Source organism: Anomaloglossus baeobatrachus, chromosome 2 (assembly GCF_048569485.1).
Source record: "Anomaloglossus baeobatrachus isolate aAnoBae1 chromosome 2, aAnoBae1.hap1, whole genome shotgun sequence".
NCBI classification, from domain to species: domain Eukaryota; kingdom Metazoa; phylum Chordata; class Amphibia; order Anura; family Aromobatidae; genus Anomaloglossus; species Anomaloglossus baeobatrachus.
Genome location: NC_134354.1, coordinates 667,051,454 through 667,066,900, shown reverse-complemented (window position 1 = coordinate 667,066,900; position 15,447 = coordinate 667,051,454). Strand labels below are relative to the sequence as shown.

Here is a 15,447-nt window from a genome sequence, read left to right as displayed (position 1 = left end):
CAGAAGTTCCATGCGTTCTTCTCTGATCTGCTCCACGACCCGGGTCTCCAGTCGGTCGCAGAACTGGGCCAGCTCCCGATACCACCAGGCAGCGGAGCCCGGTTCTGGGTTTCTGCGGTCAGACGCCATTTCTTCTGCGCCGTCTTCTGCACGATTTCCCAGCAGTGGACTCGTCGTTGCCTCTAGTAGCAAGCTGTTCAGTTTCCGCTCTGCCTCTTTCAGCAGCTCCTCTCCCAGCAGCAGGCTTCTGGCTCCCTTTCTGTCCCGACGTCTCTGGACGCTTCCGCTCTCTTCACAAGCGAGGTCAGAACTCTGCAGGGGATCTCTGGGTAGCCACACCTCTTCGTGGGCGGTAACTTCTCCCAGCGCGGGCTGCTGTTGTTTTTCAGCGCGCTTTTCATGGTGGCAATATGGCGGCGCTTCCAATTTTTCAAGCGGACCGCCCAGGCACATGGTCACCTGTCTGAACAGGTCTAGTCCTTATCCTGTTCGTGACGCCAGATGTGAAGCCCCACAGGTGTTGTGTCGGTGCATTACCTTCAGGGACTCCACTCAGCTGGATCTGGTCACAGGTAGGAGATCTTCTTCTTGTCGTGACGCCACTCTCAGTATTGCGGCCAGTAGGGACCGCCACTGCAGGTTGAGGGACGCCTGGGGCTGATGGTGAGTGCAGTTAGTTGGAATAGCCTCCTGAGAGTGAGGCAAGCCCCAGGGCCCTGTGTAGGTGCGTAGAACCACAAGGCGCAGAATAACTCCACACAGGCAGAATGTCTTTCAGGGTTTTTACTCACTTCAGGTGGCAGGGTGAGTAACCCGGGCGTAGCTGGGATGAACCAGGCGGGAACCAGGTATCCTTCAGGCTGACTTCTGATGGTGACTACCAACTCGCCTTCCTTAGCCCTTGGTGGTTTGGGGTAACCCCGACTTTTAGTCCCTATGGGGGTCACCCAGGGAAGTTGCTGAAGCCTCACTCCCCTTCGTTTGCCGTTTGCTTGTGGCCTGGACCAGCTCACTCCAGCTGCTTGCCTCCTGTGAGCTATGGGCCCTAACTGTGGCTACGTGGCTGCGGCTTTTGTGGTGTTGTGGTGTGGGCTTTGAGGGCCCCACACCGGCAGGTTTAGCAGGGAAAGGTGGATCTATCCCCGCTCCGGGATCTGCCGCCCGTTTGGGCCTGGTTCTCCCTAGCAGTCTCCTTACTTCCCACTCTGTGCTCTCTCTCTAGCTGGAGATGGGTTTCGGGTAGCACTCCTAGGTGACCGTTCTCCCCCGTCGGTAGCCACTGCGCGGACGCTGTCAGACTACAGCAGCCCAGGGGAAGGGGTCAGCTCTCCTCGGAGCTCCCTGGACTCTGCTCTGAACCGGCTCACATCTGGGACCTTCACTGCTGCTCCTGTCAGAGCTTCACTTTTCTGCTCCTCACTCCTCCACACTCTGCTTCAGACTGTTTACTCCTCCTTCTCTTCCCTCTTGTGCCTGCCTACGCCACCTAGCAACCAGGCTCTCCACCACACCCCTTGATTGGAGATGGAGGCTTTTGGCCCCCTCCACTATTCCAGTGGAGGTGAAGGCTTTTCCCCCTCCTGGGATCCCCAGGGGTCCTCTCAAAGGTACATGTGTGAGACCTGATCACTATGCGCCTGTGTAGTCACACCTCGGTCAGCCTTCTGGATTACCTGTATTGTACTGTCCCCAGCATGGGTGCAGTACTCAGTGGTGCCTGACCAGGTCAGGGGCGCCACACATGCAGCTGACCTGCTCATGTCAGGAGAGTGGCAGGACGTGTCGGGTGATGCCGATGCGAGACTCGCGTGAATCACTCGCAAGTGTGACTCCGGCCTAACACTACGACCTTCACACCCAGTCTCTGGCAATGTGCTTAAATCTATTGAACCTTAACTAGTTTTAGTATGGAAAGAATATGCTGTGAGAATCCCTGTGCCGCAGGGAGAGGGCTCTGATTATCCCGTAGGCCAACTTCCCTAATCCTTATTGCATGGTGTCCCTATCCGATAACAGTCTAGATTGTAGTTCTCTGCCACTTCTTAGTCCCGTTTCAGAAGACCTGTTACGTGTCGCCGCCATCAGAGTGTGTAACACCCTCACGATTAATTATTCCTGCTGTTTTGCAACACTTTCAGCGCTCTGGTTGTCATGACGACAGAATAAAGAGATAAAATTAAGAAAACAGAAAAGTCTGTCAGGTTTCAGCATCACTTCCTCAATTTTCATTAATTTTAAGGAGGCACAATTAACTCCTTCCTTAAATCAATCACATACTGTCTAGTAATTCTAATATATTTTATAAAGATGCGTAACATCCCCTTGAGTTCAGATGTAGGAATATGACATTTATTTATACTAGAGCTGGAGACCATAGGTGATACCGGCTTAAATATATCTCTATAACTTAGCTTCTTTATAGGGGTGTTGGGTTTATGATATTGGTGACCTATCCATGGGACAGGATCATATCGATGGGACATTGGATCAGCACACAGCAGTTTTTGGCAATAAGATCTCTAATCACAGCCAGTAACTGCAGCGCCCCCCCGGGCTAGGCCACCACAATACGAAGTCTGGACAATGACTTTAACACTTTAGATTTTAAACATAGAAAAAACTGAAGAATATGAAATATAAATGCAGAAACACCTGAAGTTTCAGCCAAAGGTGCTGTACAGAGTACTAAAGATGCTTGCCACAAAGGAGCTGAATAATCCTGAGATGTCAGTTGTCATTAAAGGGGTTGTCCAAGTTTATCAGGAAAGTTTACAGTCACTCTATGTGACTGCAACAAAGAACAAATATAGAACTCACACACCTAGTTTTTAATTAATGTACAGGTGCACAAATCCGCTATGTGGCCAATATACAGATATATACTTAGACATCAGCAGCACACTGCGGTTAATGAATACTTGAACTCTGATATTGCTATAAACATTAAAAACGTAAGATACTTAATTAGTGATTTTTGATCGAAATGCGCAAAAGCTATCCAACCACATCAAAGTGTACCTTTAATATGGATGGTCCCTCAACACTATTGTCCTACCTCTCCATGTGCCAGTGTGCTGACGCACCGTGTATGTATAGGTTTGTAAATTTGCTACATGCATTAATTCAATACAAAAGGTGTGTGGGTGCTATATTTTTCTTTGTTGTAGTACCTATTGGGCTTTGTGGCCCCTCCAGGGCTCAACATTAGAACAGAGCGGACTTGCAAAAAAACGGGACTGGCGGGTCCGGAATCTGGTAGCTATATAGGTCTATGGGAACCAGAATCCGGGGATTAAAAATGTTGGTGGAAGGGATAGGGCAATAGGAGCGTGCGCGGTGCACTCACCCATGCCCTGTGTCATGGCGGCAAGCTGCTTCCGGGTTGCGCATTCACTTCTGGAGCTGCGTGTGTCTAGATCGTGCAAGATGCTAGAATGTATGGGCTCCTTCCAAGTATGACATAATTTATCACGTGATGGGGGGGCGTGTTCAAAATGCAGCCCGCGATGTGTCCTGTTCTACTCAGCCTTCTTCATGAAGCAGGCAGCGCAGGATGAACTGCGCCCGCGATGTGTACTCTTCTGTTCAGCCTGCGCAGCCTGCTTCATAAATTAGGCAGCGCAGGATGAGCTGTGCCCGCGATGTGTACTCCTCTGTTCAGCCTGAGCGGCCTGCTGCATGAAGCAGGCAGCCCAGGATAAGCCGCGCTGGCGATGCCTGTTTCCCCCTCTGCTCATCCTGGGCCTCCTGGTGCATGAATCATGCACCGGGAAGCGCAGGATGAGCCGCGCCGACGATGTTTAACTCTCTGCTCAGCCTGGGCCTCCTGATGTATGAATCGTGTACCAGGAGGCCCAGGAAGAGCTTTGCCGACGATGTTTCCTCCTCTGCTCATCCTGGGCCTCCTGGTGCATGAATCGTACACAAGATGGCTTGGGAAGGATGATGGGGGTAGTAGTGAGGTGATTGTCGTGACGCCACCTGTGGTCCATGGAATAGGCCGCAGCTGTTGTCGCTGTCCTCCGGGGCAGATGGTATCACACCCCACAGGAGGAGCAGGCCCCGGGGAGGATGATGAGGGGAGTAGTGATGGCGGGCGCCGAGGCGTGGAGCGGCGGTGTCGGTAATGAAGAGACAGAGTCTATGGCTGCAGTTCCAGGTTGTTTACTCACTTTTAGTGCTGTGCCGCTCACCCAGGTAATACCAGTCATTTGCTGTGATGGGCTCCGTTGAACCCGAACCATTTAGAGATCAGTCCAGTGTCGTGTTCGGTGGGTTCCCTCCTTGTAACGCCTGTGCTGTGAATCCCCCTGGCTTGAAGCTACGAGGGGACCCTGGGTTTCACGACTAGAACTCTTATCCCTATATGCGGGTGCCGTGGGTCCGCTGTGGAGTCTGAAGTCATCCAAGGCCACGGATCCTATATGGCACTGTGCTCCAGGGTGCTTTGTGGTAAGGGAAGCTTGAAACTTTCCCCGTCCATGCAGATTCTGGAAAACCAATGTGGAGTATGATCTTCCCTAGGATCCTGCCGCCCTGTGTGGCGTTGATTCCGATGGGAGCAGATTCTCTCTCCCCGCGGCAATCGTGTGAACTTCTCCTTCCCACCGGAGCACCTGTAAGATGCGACTGCTCCCTTCCTCTCCTGCTGGAGAACTCTCTAACTGTTGTGTTGGCTCCTGACTCCCCCTGCTGGCTGCACCTCCCTCCTCCTAGGTCCTAAGCTAGTGGGACTGGGGCCCCTGTGTGATGGCATGCTGTAAATGCCACTCTGTAGGCGACCCCTTTAGCTCAGTCCCCAGTGGGAACAGGGCAACCTGGTGTGTATTTGAGTGTGTAAGTGGTGAAACCGGGACTGACCTCCTCATTATCCGGATTTAGCATTACACCAAAATTTGGGTGCAATACTCTGTGGCGACTGAAGCCTCAGGGGCACCACACATGCGTCACAAGCAACAGCAATGGCGGCTTGGCGCGATATTCAAATGAAAAAAAGGGGGCATGCCACAGGACGCCGGAGGAGGAATAAATGCTGATGACCCGACCCACAAAGGCTCACCCCTGTTGGGTCTCTTTAAATTTGGAGAAACATCTGGTTATATTAGTTGTGTTGAAATATCTATATTGTTCTTCTTTCATTAGTTTATTGCAAAGCACAAAGTTTTTAAATTTTGCAAATAAACGAAATTTGCAATGGTGGTTGAATGGTTTTGATTGCAACTCTATTCAGAAAGTAGGAGCTGCAGAAATAACAGTTTACTAATAACATAGTAGCAGGGAAGCCATTTAATAACATGCTGGCCACATGCAGGTAGTTGCAGGTTTGATAAAACAGCATGTCTTTCTCCTAGCCTATAGGCTCTGATAAGAACACATGCAAGGGAGAACCGTCAGCTTTGGAACAGTGTTACCAGCATGATTGATTACCATAAATGCAGTCAAATGGAATAAATTGCTGTTACAGTACGAGAATACATCATTTTATTATGTATCTTCATATATTATGTAGTTGTCAGGGTTTCTTTGCTCCATTATAGCTGTAGGTATGAGAAATTCAGCTGTGCTACATCTGCGGCAATAGCACTAGTTAGGATTACATTCACACATGATTAGCCCAGAAGAGTTGGTACATATCACACTTGTGGAGGATTTTCAGCATCTTTACTGAACAAATTTTGTGTCAACACTGATCTAGACTTTATTGCAAATGTATGCTAATATGGTGTAAGATTGGATATGTTGGTATTGAGCAGCGCTAATATATTTGAAAAAAATTATATCATATTTTGAAAAACAATGTTAACACTGATTGTGTGGACATACTCTTACATTTTGCATTACATTACATTTAAGGCTAGGTTCACATTTCCGTTGTTTTGCATCAGTCACTAATGCGTTATACAACGGATGACAAAGAACAGTAATCATTGTCGGACTCCGTTGTGTGCGGGGGGTGGAGCGCGAGGGGGCGGAGCGTGAGGGGGTGGAGCGCGAGGGGGCGGAGCCAAGCGGGGCCGTGGCGCTGAGGACGTCAGTGCCGCGGGGACTGAAGGGCTGGGGACAAGTGAGTGTGTGTGTGAGTGTGTGTGAGTGTGTACACATGCGGAGTGCGGGAGGGGGCGGAGCCGAGTGGGGAAGTGTCGGCCTCCTTGCACACGTATCCAGGGTAAATATCGGGTAACTAAAAGCAAAGCACTTTTTGCTTGGTTACCCAATATTTATCTTGGATACCAGCGTACACCGCTTAGCGCTGGCTCCCTGCACACGTAACCACTGTAAATATCGGGTAACCAACCAAAGCGCATTGCTTGGTTACTCGATGTGTATCCTGGTTACGTGTGCAGGGAGCCAGAGAGAGCATGCGCAGCAAAATCCTACGGATTGCGCTGCTCAAAAAACGTTACAGGCTGTGTTGCTCCTGCCCGGCGGTCAGTTAAAAAAACGACTGACCACGACGCAGCGGATGCAACGCAGCATCATCAGTCGCAATCCGTCACTAATAGAAGTCTATGGGGAAAAACTGGATTCCTGCAAAATATTTTGCAGGATACCGTAATTCCTCAAGGCGACGGATTGTAACTGATGCAAAACAACGAAAGTGTGAATGTAGCCTAACCTGCTCTCTCAGCCTTTCATAACTAAAAGCCACTTTACATGCAGCGACATCGCTAAAGCGATGTCGTTGGGGTCACGGAATTCGTGACGCACATCAGGCCGCGTTAGTGATGTCGTTGCGTGTGACACCTACGTGCGATCGAAAATTGTCGCAAACACGTGCAAATCGCTAATCGTTGACATGCCCCCCTATTCCCAATTATCGTTGCTGCTGCAGGTACAATGTTGTTCGTCATTCCTGCGGCAGCACACATCACTATGTGTGACACCGCAGGAACGAGGAACCTCACCTTATCTGCGTCCGCCGGCAATGAGGAAGGAAGGAGGTGGGCGGGATGTTTGTCCCCCTCATCTCTGCCCCTCCGCTTCGATTGGGTGGCCCCTTAGTGATGTTGCTGGGACGCCGCACGACCCGCCCCCTTGGAAAGGAGGCGGTTCGCCAATCACAGCGACGTTGCTAGGCAAGTAAGTAGTGTGACGGGTCCGCGCGATTTTGGGCGCCACGGGCAGCGATTTGCCCGTGATGCACAAATGATGGGGGCGGGTACGCACGCTAGCGATTTCGCTAGCGAGATCGCAGCTTGTAAAGCGGCCTTTACTAACTCTCCAACACATGAAGGCAGGAATACGCTGGACCTGATCGTCTTCCGACTGCTCAATGAATTATTTTACTAACCCCGCTCTCTTGCTCTCTCACCACAAGCTTCTTTCATTCGCAGTTAAGAACTGTCACTCCACTCAGGACACCCCACTTACCACACTTCTAGGAATATACGTGCCATTAATATCCAGAAACTTATAAAGAATTTATAATCATCATTGGCCCCAATCTCCTCCTTTATGTCCATGTCCGGACTTAGCTCTGAAACATTAAAATGAAACACTGCAAAGTGACCTGGATGAAGCTGCACCTTCTACACACAGACCAACTCGGCACAGACAGCGGCAACCCTGGCACAGGCTACAAACACGTTTTTTCCAGCAGTGCTCCAGGTACACCAAATTGTTGTGGAGAAAATCCAATTTAGCCAAAGATTTCATCCATTATAAATTTATGCTTAGAGGGAACCTGACACCAGATTTTTCCCTATTAAACTAAAAGAATCCCCTTCTGCAGCTCCTGGGCTGCATTCTATGAAGGTGCACGTTGGCCCGACTCCCCTTTCAGAACCCAAAAATAACTTTATAAAACTTGGCCGTTAGGTATGCTAATTACCTTAGTTGGCCAGATGGGCGGGCTCATTTTCTGCTCCCTTATGCCCCTCCTACCGCTGATCGCCATCCTCCTTCCTTGATTGACGGGATGACGTCCTCCGTCATCATCCTCGTCGCATTTTGAAATCTCAGGCCTGTACAATTAGGTCTGCTCATGCAGTCGCAGTTCGCTCTGCCATATCGCGGGCAGAGCAGAAAACTTAGGCTGACCTAGCTTGCGCCGGTGAGCATCCTCACCAGCGCCATGCATGCACCCGCTATGTATTATTATTTATTATTATAGCGCCATCAATTCCATGCCGCTTTACATGTGAAAGGGGTGTACATAATAGGGACAAGTACAATAATCATAAACAATACAAGACACAAACAGGTACAGGAGGAGAGAGGTCCCTGCCCGCGAGGACTCACAGTCTACAAGGGATAGGTGAGGATACAGTAGGTGAGGGTAGAGCTGATAGTGCGGCGCTGTATCAGACTGAGGGTTATGGCAGGTTGTAGGCTTGTCGGAAGAGGTGGGTCTTCAGGTTCCTTTTGAAGCTTGCCAAGGTAGGCGAGAGTCTGATGTGATGTGGCAGAGCATTCCAGAGTATGGGAGAGGCACGGGAGAAATCTTGGATGTGATGGTGGGAAGAGGAGATGAGAGGGGAGTAGAGAAGGAGATCTTGTGAGGATCGAAGGTTACGTGCAGGTAAGTACCGGGAGACTAGGTCACAGATGTAGGGAGGAGACAGGTTGTGGATGGCTTTGTATGTCATAGTTAGTGTTTTGAACTGGAGTCGTTGGGCAATGGGAAGCCAGTGAAGGGATTGGCAGAGAGGAGAGGTCGGGGAGTAGTGGGGGGACAGGTGGATTAGCCGGGCACCATAGTTTAGAATAGATTGTAGGGGTGCGAGACTGTTAGAAGGGAGGCCACAGAGCAGAAGGTTACAATAATCCAGACGGGAGATAATAAGGGCATGTACTAGGGTTTTTGCAGCTTCTTATGTATGTAAATTGCCCAGTCTGGTCCGTTTTGCATCCTAATCTGTGCCTCATTTCCCTTCTTTCGCCGTCTTCCTGAGCTCATTGACGTGGATGATGCCTCCGTCATCATCTACGTAGGCGGGCAAATTCTTGCACCTGCACACTTTGCTCTACGCTTTTGCAAAGAGCCGAAAACATAGGTGCTCCTGCATTAACCAGTGTATTATCTACGCAGGCGCAACATTTTGTCCAGGGATGTGGATGACGTCACCTATGTCTTGCACATCGCTGGTCCAAATCTCATGCCTGCGCATAGAACTCACCGATTCTCGCTGGTGTACGTAATCGGGCAGAGCAAAGTACGCCTGCGCAAGTCGGGAATGAGTCTATGCAGGTGCGAGATTTTGCCCGCCTATGTGTATGGCGCCCGAGGCGTCATCCACATCAATGAGCTCAGGAGGACGGCGAAAGGAGGGACAGGAGGCACAGATTGGGACACCCAATGAACTGGATCGAGCAATTTACATACATGGTGGAAGATTTTATAAGGTATTTGTGGTGTTTACAGGGGGGCTCAGAGGGTAACATGTACCTTTATAGAGTGCAGCAGAGGCACTGCTTAAGGTGCTAGTTTTAGTTTAGAAGGTCAAAATCTGGTGACAGGTTCCCTTTAAGAAAGACTCGCAGTGATCAATACTTAAAGAAGCAGACTAAAATGAAATTCTCTATTTGTAGTTTCTATAGCGTGACTGCTTATTTAAGTTTTAAAATATTTGTATATATATATAACTCTTTGAATGACTTAAATGAAACTTTCTACGTCTACAGTTTTGGGTCTAGAGACCTAATATTAGGTGGTGGTAAAAACCTGGGACTTAAAAAACTAGGAATCAAGGAATCAGGTGCAGATACATATGGAAGAGGGTTCCGTGCTAGAAGAGTATATGGACCGGTTGCAATCCAATAGATCATCACAGTGCCCAATTCCACCTGCCCTTATTTCTGGGCTGCTCCCGTGATATGTCCCCTGGTAGGAATGCTGTAACCGGTCGTTCCACAATAACTGAAGAGCCGCAGGTTGTTATAAAGCTTTTATTTTTCCACTATGCCTAATTATATAATATGATTGCATGTACGATCCATTCCATCCAATAATCAAGACAAAGAAGCAGTGAAACATAACAGATAGACATAGAATACATTTCATAAATGGGAATATATTTTTTCCTAGTTGGATGTCACATTCACCCTTTAATATTCAGCACTGAGCTGCCAGATTGTGGTGTGGGTGTAGAACAGTGATCACAGCTCCTCCTATTCCTATACCATGAATAGTGAGTCCTGCTAGTCTTTAGAACACGCTTGGGTGGCATATTATTCTGCGATTACACCGTTTCCTAGCCCCCTCCTTCGCAAACTCTTCCTATGAGATGCAAAATTGAAGTGGTCGTTAAAGTGCAGCCCTGACACTGGAGAGAAGGCAGAAGAATAGCTGCTGTGTCTCGGTGAATGGAGATCAGTGACAAGCCTGGCTCCTGTCACGGTGGAACCTGCATGGAATCAAGGCGTCTGATGCTGATGCTGCTACCGCAATGAAGAATCTACCGGCAGCCTGACTACACACCAGACTATGCTGTCACCTGCTCACCTTGCCTTGCACCTGGCAGACAATGGACTTGAATTTCAAGGGAACTATCATCAGCAGGGACAACAGTGCCTTCTGCAATACTGAGCCAGTGCAGTGATGCTCCTATACAATGAGATCTTACCTCTGAAGGGTTTCTCTCCCCATCTTTTTTTGTGCATTATTTGCAGATAGCTATTGACTGACATTCCTGGGCGTGTGTTTTGTGTCTGGCGATCGGATCTATGCTGCAGGGACACCTGTGTGGCGAGGAGGTGGTACATCAGATGATGGATGTGCTGAGCTGATTGCAGACCAGCAGTGTGGTTGATCAGGCAGACTACTCTGCAGCCTTTGCTATCCTTGCAAGCTGCTCACTCAGGGGACCCATGAGCAGAGGAGCCACCCTCCAGCGCAGGACCACCTACCACATCTCTTTGACCCTAGTCAAACTAGAGGCTGTGGGAGACGAAAAAAAGGCTGACAGCACTGAAGTATTCCGGAAACATGACACCCCTTCTCTTGGCAGCACACCTGGACTGGCCCATTGCCTCTCACTGGATAGAGATTTTCCTGATGTCTGGGCTTGGGCAGGGCCTACTCCTGATGCCGGGGTGAGTGATGGAAAAGAAAAGTCTACCACTGAAGCAAGTGCACTATCAAATAATACTGGTAAGGGGACTGTTGTTGATTCAAAGGGGGCACAGGATACCAATGATGCACCTTTGCCAGTTTCCTTAAAAGCAAAACAATCTGAAATATCAGTCCCAGAACGAGAGCAATGTACAATTTCCATCAGATCAACACCACTGGTAAAGCGGAGTGACACTGTATTATGCCGACTTCCATCTTCTATACCTGTAAGTAACCTAACAAGCACTTTTTCAACAGTGGAACCAGCTGAGAACCAAGTCTCTACCAATGGAACTACAGAAAAAGTGGGGTTCTCTGAAACATCAAAAACAGCAGACTTTTTGGCAGGAGCAGGAGGTACTTGTACATCTGCCACTTCTACTCCATCACCTACAGATAAGGGGGCATCACAAATTCCATCAAAGGTAGGAACTGGAAATTCTGGTATTATAACCCAAAAACAGGAAGAAAATGGTAACGTGATATCTAGTACTTCATTACCAGCATCATCTGTGAACGACTCAGTGTCATCAAATGCCCCAACGTCAGCTCACAAACAGGAAACTAAAAAGCCTGAAACATCTGGTTATGCAGTACATGGAGATAAACCAACAAGTGTATCTAGCACTGGAGAATCATCAAGCCAGAACACAAAAACATCCAGTGCTTCAGGGCCTCCAGGAGGAATGAAGGACACAAGAACTGCTAGTGCTCCAGTGCCTTTCAGTCAAAAGGATTTTCCCTTTGGTGGAGTGCGAGTAATTAGAGGTTCCCTCATTAGACGACCTGCACTTGATACTGATGTTTCCAGGGACTTAATAACCAGTTCTGTGCCAGTGCATGGTTCCAAAGTTACCGAAGGGGTCAGCTCTCAAGCACCAGTCACGGAATCCAGAATAACCCGGCGGAGTTTAAAGGCAATAAAGGTACCAGCTGTATGTTCAGATTCACCAACTCACATCTGTTCTACTCCAATTTCTATAGAAAAACCTAACAGACCAGTAGAAATTGCAGAGAAGCCATGTACAATACCATCCAGCATACCCCGAGTTACTGCTCCCCCAATAAGTGCTGCTCGCACTGCATCAGCATTGTTTTCTGCATCTCGTTCTGGAGGCGCCCCTGTAATTGCAGCAAAACCCAGTGAGGCCAAAATAATTGCTGCGAGAAGTGCAGCTAGAGGAGTTAGGGCTGCATCTGTGATAGTGGCAACTGATGAGGCCATAGGAAGCAGAGCTCCACTTGTAGGAACTGTCACTGATAAAACTAAGACTGGAGATACTGGCACATATCCTGGAGCAAGACCACCTGTTAGTACATCCAAAACTTTACCTTCTGGGGCACCTCCAGTTACAGCGATAAAAGCCCCAAGCATAAGCCCTAAACCTACAATTCCATCTGGTGATGCCGCTCCACCTCCCACTCCTCGGACTAAAACTTCAACTGGAATTAAAGCACCAGTATCTGGCATGGGCACATACCCAGGAGCAAGGGGATCAACTACTGGGACAACCAAATCTCCTGGTGCAAAAACAGCCAGTGACAGGCCTGTTACTTTAATAGAAAAGAATGCTCTTGACATCTGTGAGCTAACATCTCCCAGAGAAAAGACTCCAGAACCTTCGCTCTTGCTATCTTTTTCACCATGTAAAGATATAGATGTTACTTTGCCAATTGAAGGAGATGACCACACACCAGACAGTGATGACCCTGGAAAGACTAAACGGTTGGAAAGACTTTTCCACAGGCAGGATGCTATGTGGATCAGTACTAGCGTCACTTCAGATTACTTTCTTCAAAACTCACCCAATCGACGCTGCAACAGTCCTCGGCAGCACTCAAGTCCTACTTTTTTTTCTGGGCCTAGATACTCTTTTAGCTCTCCAGCCAGCCCATTGCTTCCTGTACCATGCCAGCCAGGAACACCATATCGTGAAGCGCCAGTAACTGTATCTCTCTCAGTGAGCCCAGATAAGTCTGGGGAATCACAGAAGAACACCTTACAAGTAGAAACTAAGACAAGACCTCCATACCTTTCTAGTATAAGTGTCTCAGGACTACCTACTCCTGTAGATCAAACGAAGATCCCTCCTGTTCTTCTTACACCTTGTAAGGAAAAAGGTAGTCGAATACTTAAACTTACTAAGGCCTCCAAAAGTCAAGACAACCGTGAAAAAAATCTAAGTCAAAAAAGTGGTTCAAATCGACTCTCATGGCCTGAAAATGAAGGTGGTAAAAATCGGTCAAAATCCTCCACCAAGAGCAGCCCTAGAGCTGAGACTCCAAAACTCTCTGCAGGAGGAAAAAGTCTGCTGTCTCCTTCCTCATGTGACCCCAAAGGTTTTAGAAAAGGAAAAAGCAAGACTGTGGACAATAGTGACTTTGATTTACCAACTGATGAATTCAAAAAGGGTCGCGAAGGAACATCTCCTACTGGAGACAAGGCCAGGTCTTCAGCGGCTCGGGATAGGAAGATGTTAAAGTTTATTAGCGGAATATTCACAAAATCCACTGTGGCATCCACTGTCTCACCAACTGGATTAAGTCCTGGAGATGAGAGGGATTTCGCACAAAGTAAGTGTAAACATATACCGTAATTTTCTCCATTGACTTTTTCTACTTTTTATTTTTTAATTCATATCTACATATCATCTCTTTTAAAATAAGCTAGTAAATTATTTAGTACCACCAATTTAAGGTTCATTTCTTTAGAAGCAAATCTGTAATTTAGGATAAATCTAGCATCTGATCAGTTTTCATTGAGGGAAATTTAAAAAAAAATCCAATGGTTCCCATTTGTACAGAGTATGTTAGGAGTTAAATAGGAGCTGTCACCAGTGGCTAGTTTTTGCTTTTATTTTATTTCTGCTTATTCCTTTTAATATTCTGCTTTTTGTTTTGTTTAAAGCCACCAAAAAGTTCAAAAAATATGGACCTTTTTATTTAGTGATAATTTTATAGTTTGTTTTTTTTTTACCAAGGGGGTGGGGCTCACAGGACTTTTTGGGCTGTCTTTAGGCTGCTTTGCATTACACAGCCAGACACACCCTCAGAGAATCCTGTGAGTCACTCCCCCTAGGAAAAGACCATAAAAATTAGCACTGAATAAAAACGCCCACATCTCTGAAACCGTATGGCGGATTTAATCAAAACACACAGCGGAATACTTAGGGAAGTGAATGGGAATTTTTTTTTTTAAAACCAACTAGTCACTTTAGATTTACTCACAGGTTAATAACGCAGAAGATCCTAAAAACATGCACCCAAAGAATCCTGTGGTCCATGTCCTCTTGGAAAAGGTCATAAAAATTAGCACTAAATAAAAAGGCCCACATCTCTGTAACTGTATGGCAGATTTAAAATATAAAAAATGGATTTATAAGAGGAGCAGAGGAATAAAAAAGAGCAAAAAGTGGCCATTTTTTTAAATGATGACAGCTCCTAGTTAGATGGTGATCGGTTATTTACCACTTGACTACGCATTTCTCTTATCTCTTCTTTTGGTCTCGGACCTTGTTTTTTACAGTGCATTTTTGCTGATGTTTATTGCCCCATTACCCCATGTATGTGTATTAGGGCCCTGTACAAAATTTAAGTACTCCAAAGCCTTCTGTATCTCTTATGCCTCTAACATCGGATTCTGTGCGAACCGTGGCATCACTACCATCAGTAGTAATATTACACAGCCATTGTTCCATTAAGCATTGCTTCTATGGGAGTGTAATTCCTTAATATGGTACCAAAAGAAGCATCACAACACTAAGGCGGGCTTTGCACACTACGACATCGCAGCCCGATGCTGCGATGTCGAGTGCGATAGTGCCCGCCCCCGTCGCAGCAGCGATATGTGGTGATAGCTGGCGTAGCGAAACTTATCGCTACGCCAGCTTCACACACACACTCACCTGCCGTGCGACGTCCCTGTGGCCGGCAACCCGCCTCCTTGTTAAGGGGGCGGGTCGTGCGGCGTCACTGCGACGTCACACGGCAGGCGGCCAATCAGAGCGGAGGGGCGGAGATGAGCAGGATGTAAACATCCTGCCCACCTCCTTCCTTCCGCATATCCTACGGAAGCCGCAGTGAGGTCGGTAGGAGACGTTCCTCGCTCCTGCGACTTCACACACAGCGATGTGTGCTGCCGCAGGAGCGAGGAACAACATCGGACCGTCGCGTCAGCGTAATCATGGATTATGCCGACGCTGCACCGATGATACGATTACGACGCTTTTGCGCTCGTTAATCGTATCATCCAGGCTTTACACACTGCGATGTCGCATGCGATGCAGGAAGTGCGTCACTTTCAATTTGACCCCACCGACATCGCACCTGCGATGTCGCAGTGTGCAAAGTGCCCCTAAGGCTATGTGTCCACGGTAGAATGTACCTGCGGATTT

At 47.9% G+C, this 15,447-nt stretch overlaps 1 protein-coding gene across 4 annotated transcripts in view; it reads left to right on the top strand.

The window, feature by feature from the left end:
* The window catches only part of AGAP2 (ArfGAP with GTPase domain, ankyrin repeat and PH domain 2), a 547,732-nt gene that overhangs the window by 191,397 nt on the left and 340,888 nt on the right, over positions 1-15,447 (top strand). For 2 of the 4 annotated variants that reach the window (XM_075337104.1, XM_075337103.1), the window contains exon 1: positions 10,145-13,627. The exons of the other annotated variants lie outside the window; for them this stretch is intronic. In XM_075337104.1, the coding sequence (XP_075193219.1) occupies positions 10,810-13,627 (2,818 nt within the window). In that variant the 5' untranslated portion in view covers positions 10,145-10,809. Of the gene's footprint in view, positions 1-10,144; positions 13,628-15,447 lie in introns of those variants that run through there. 4 annotated transcript variants of the gene reach the window in all.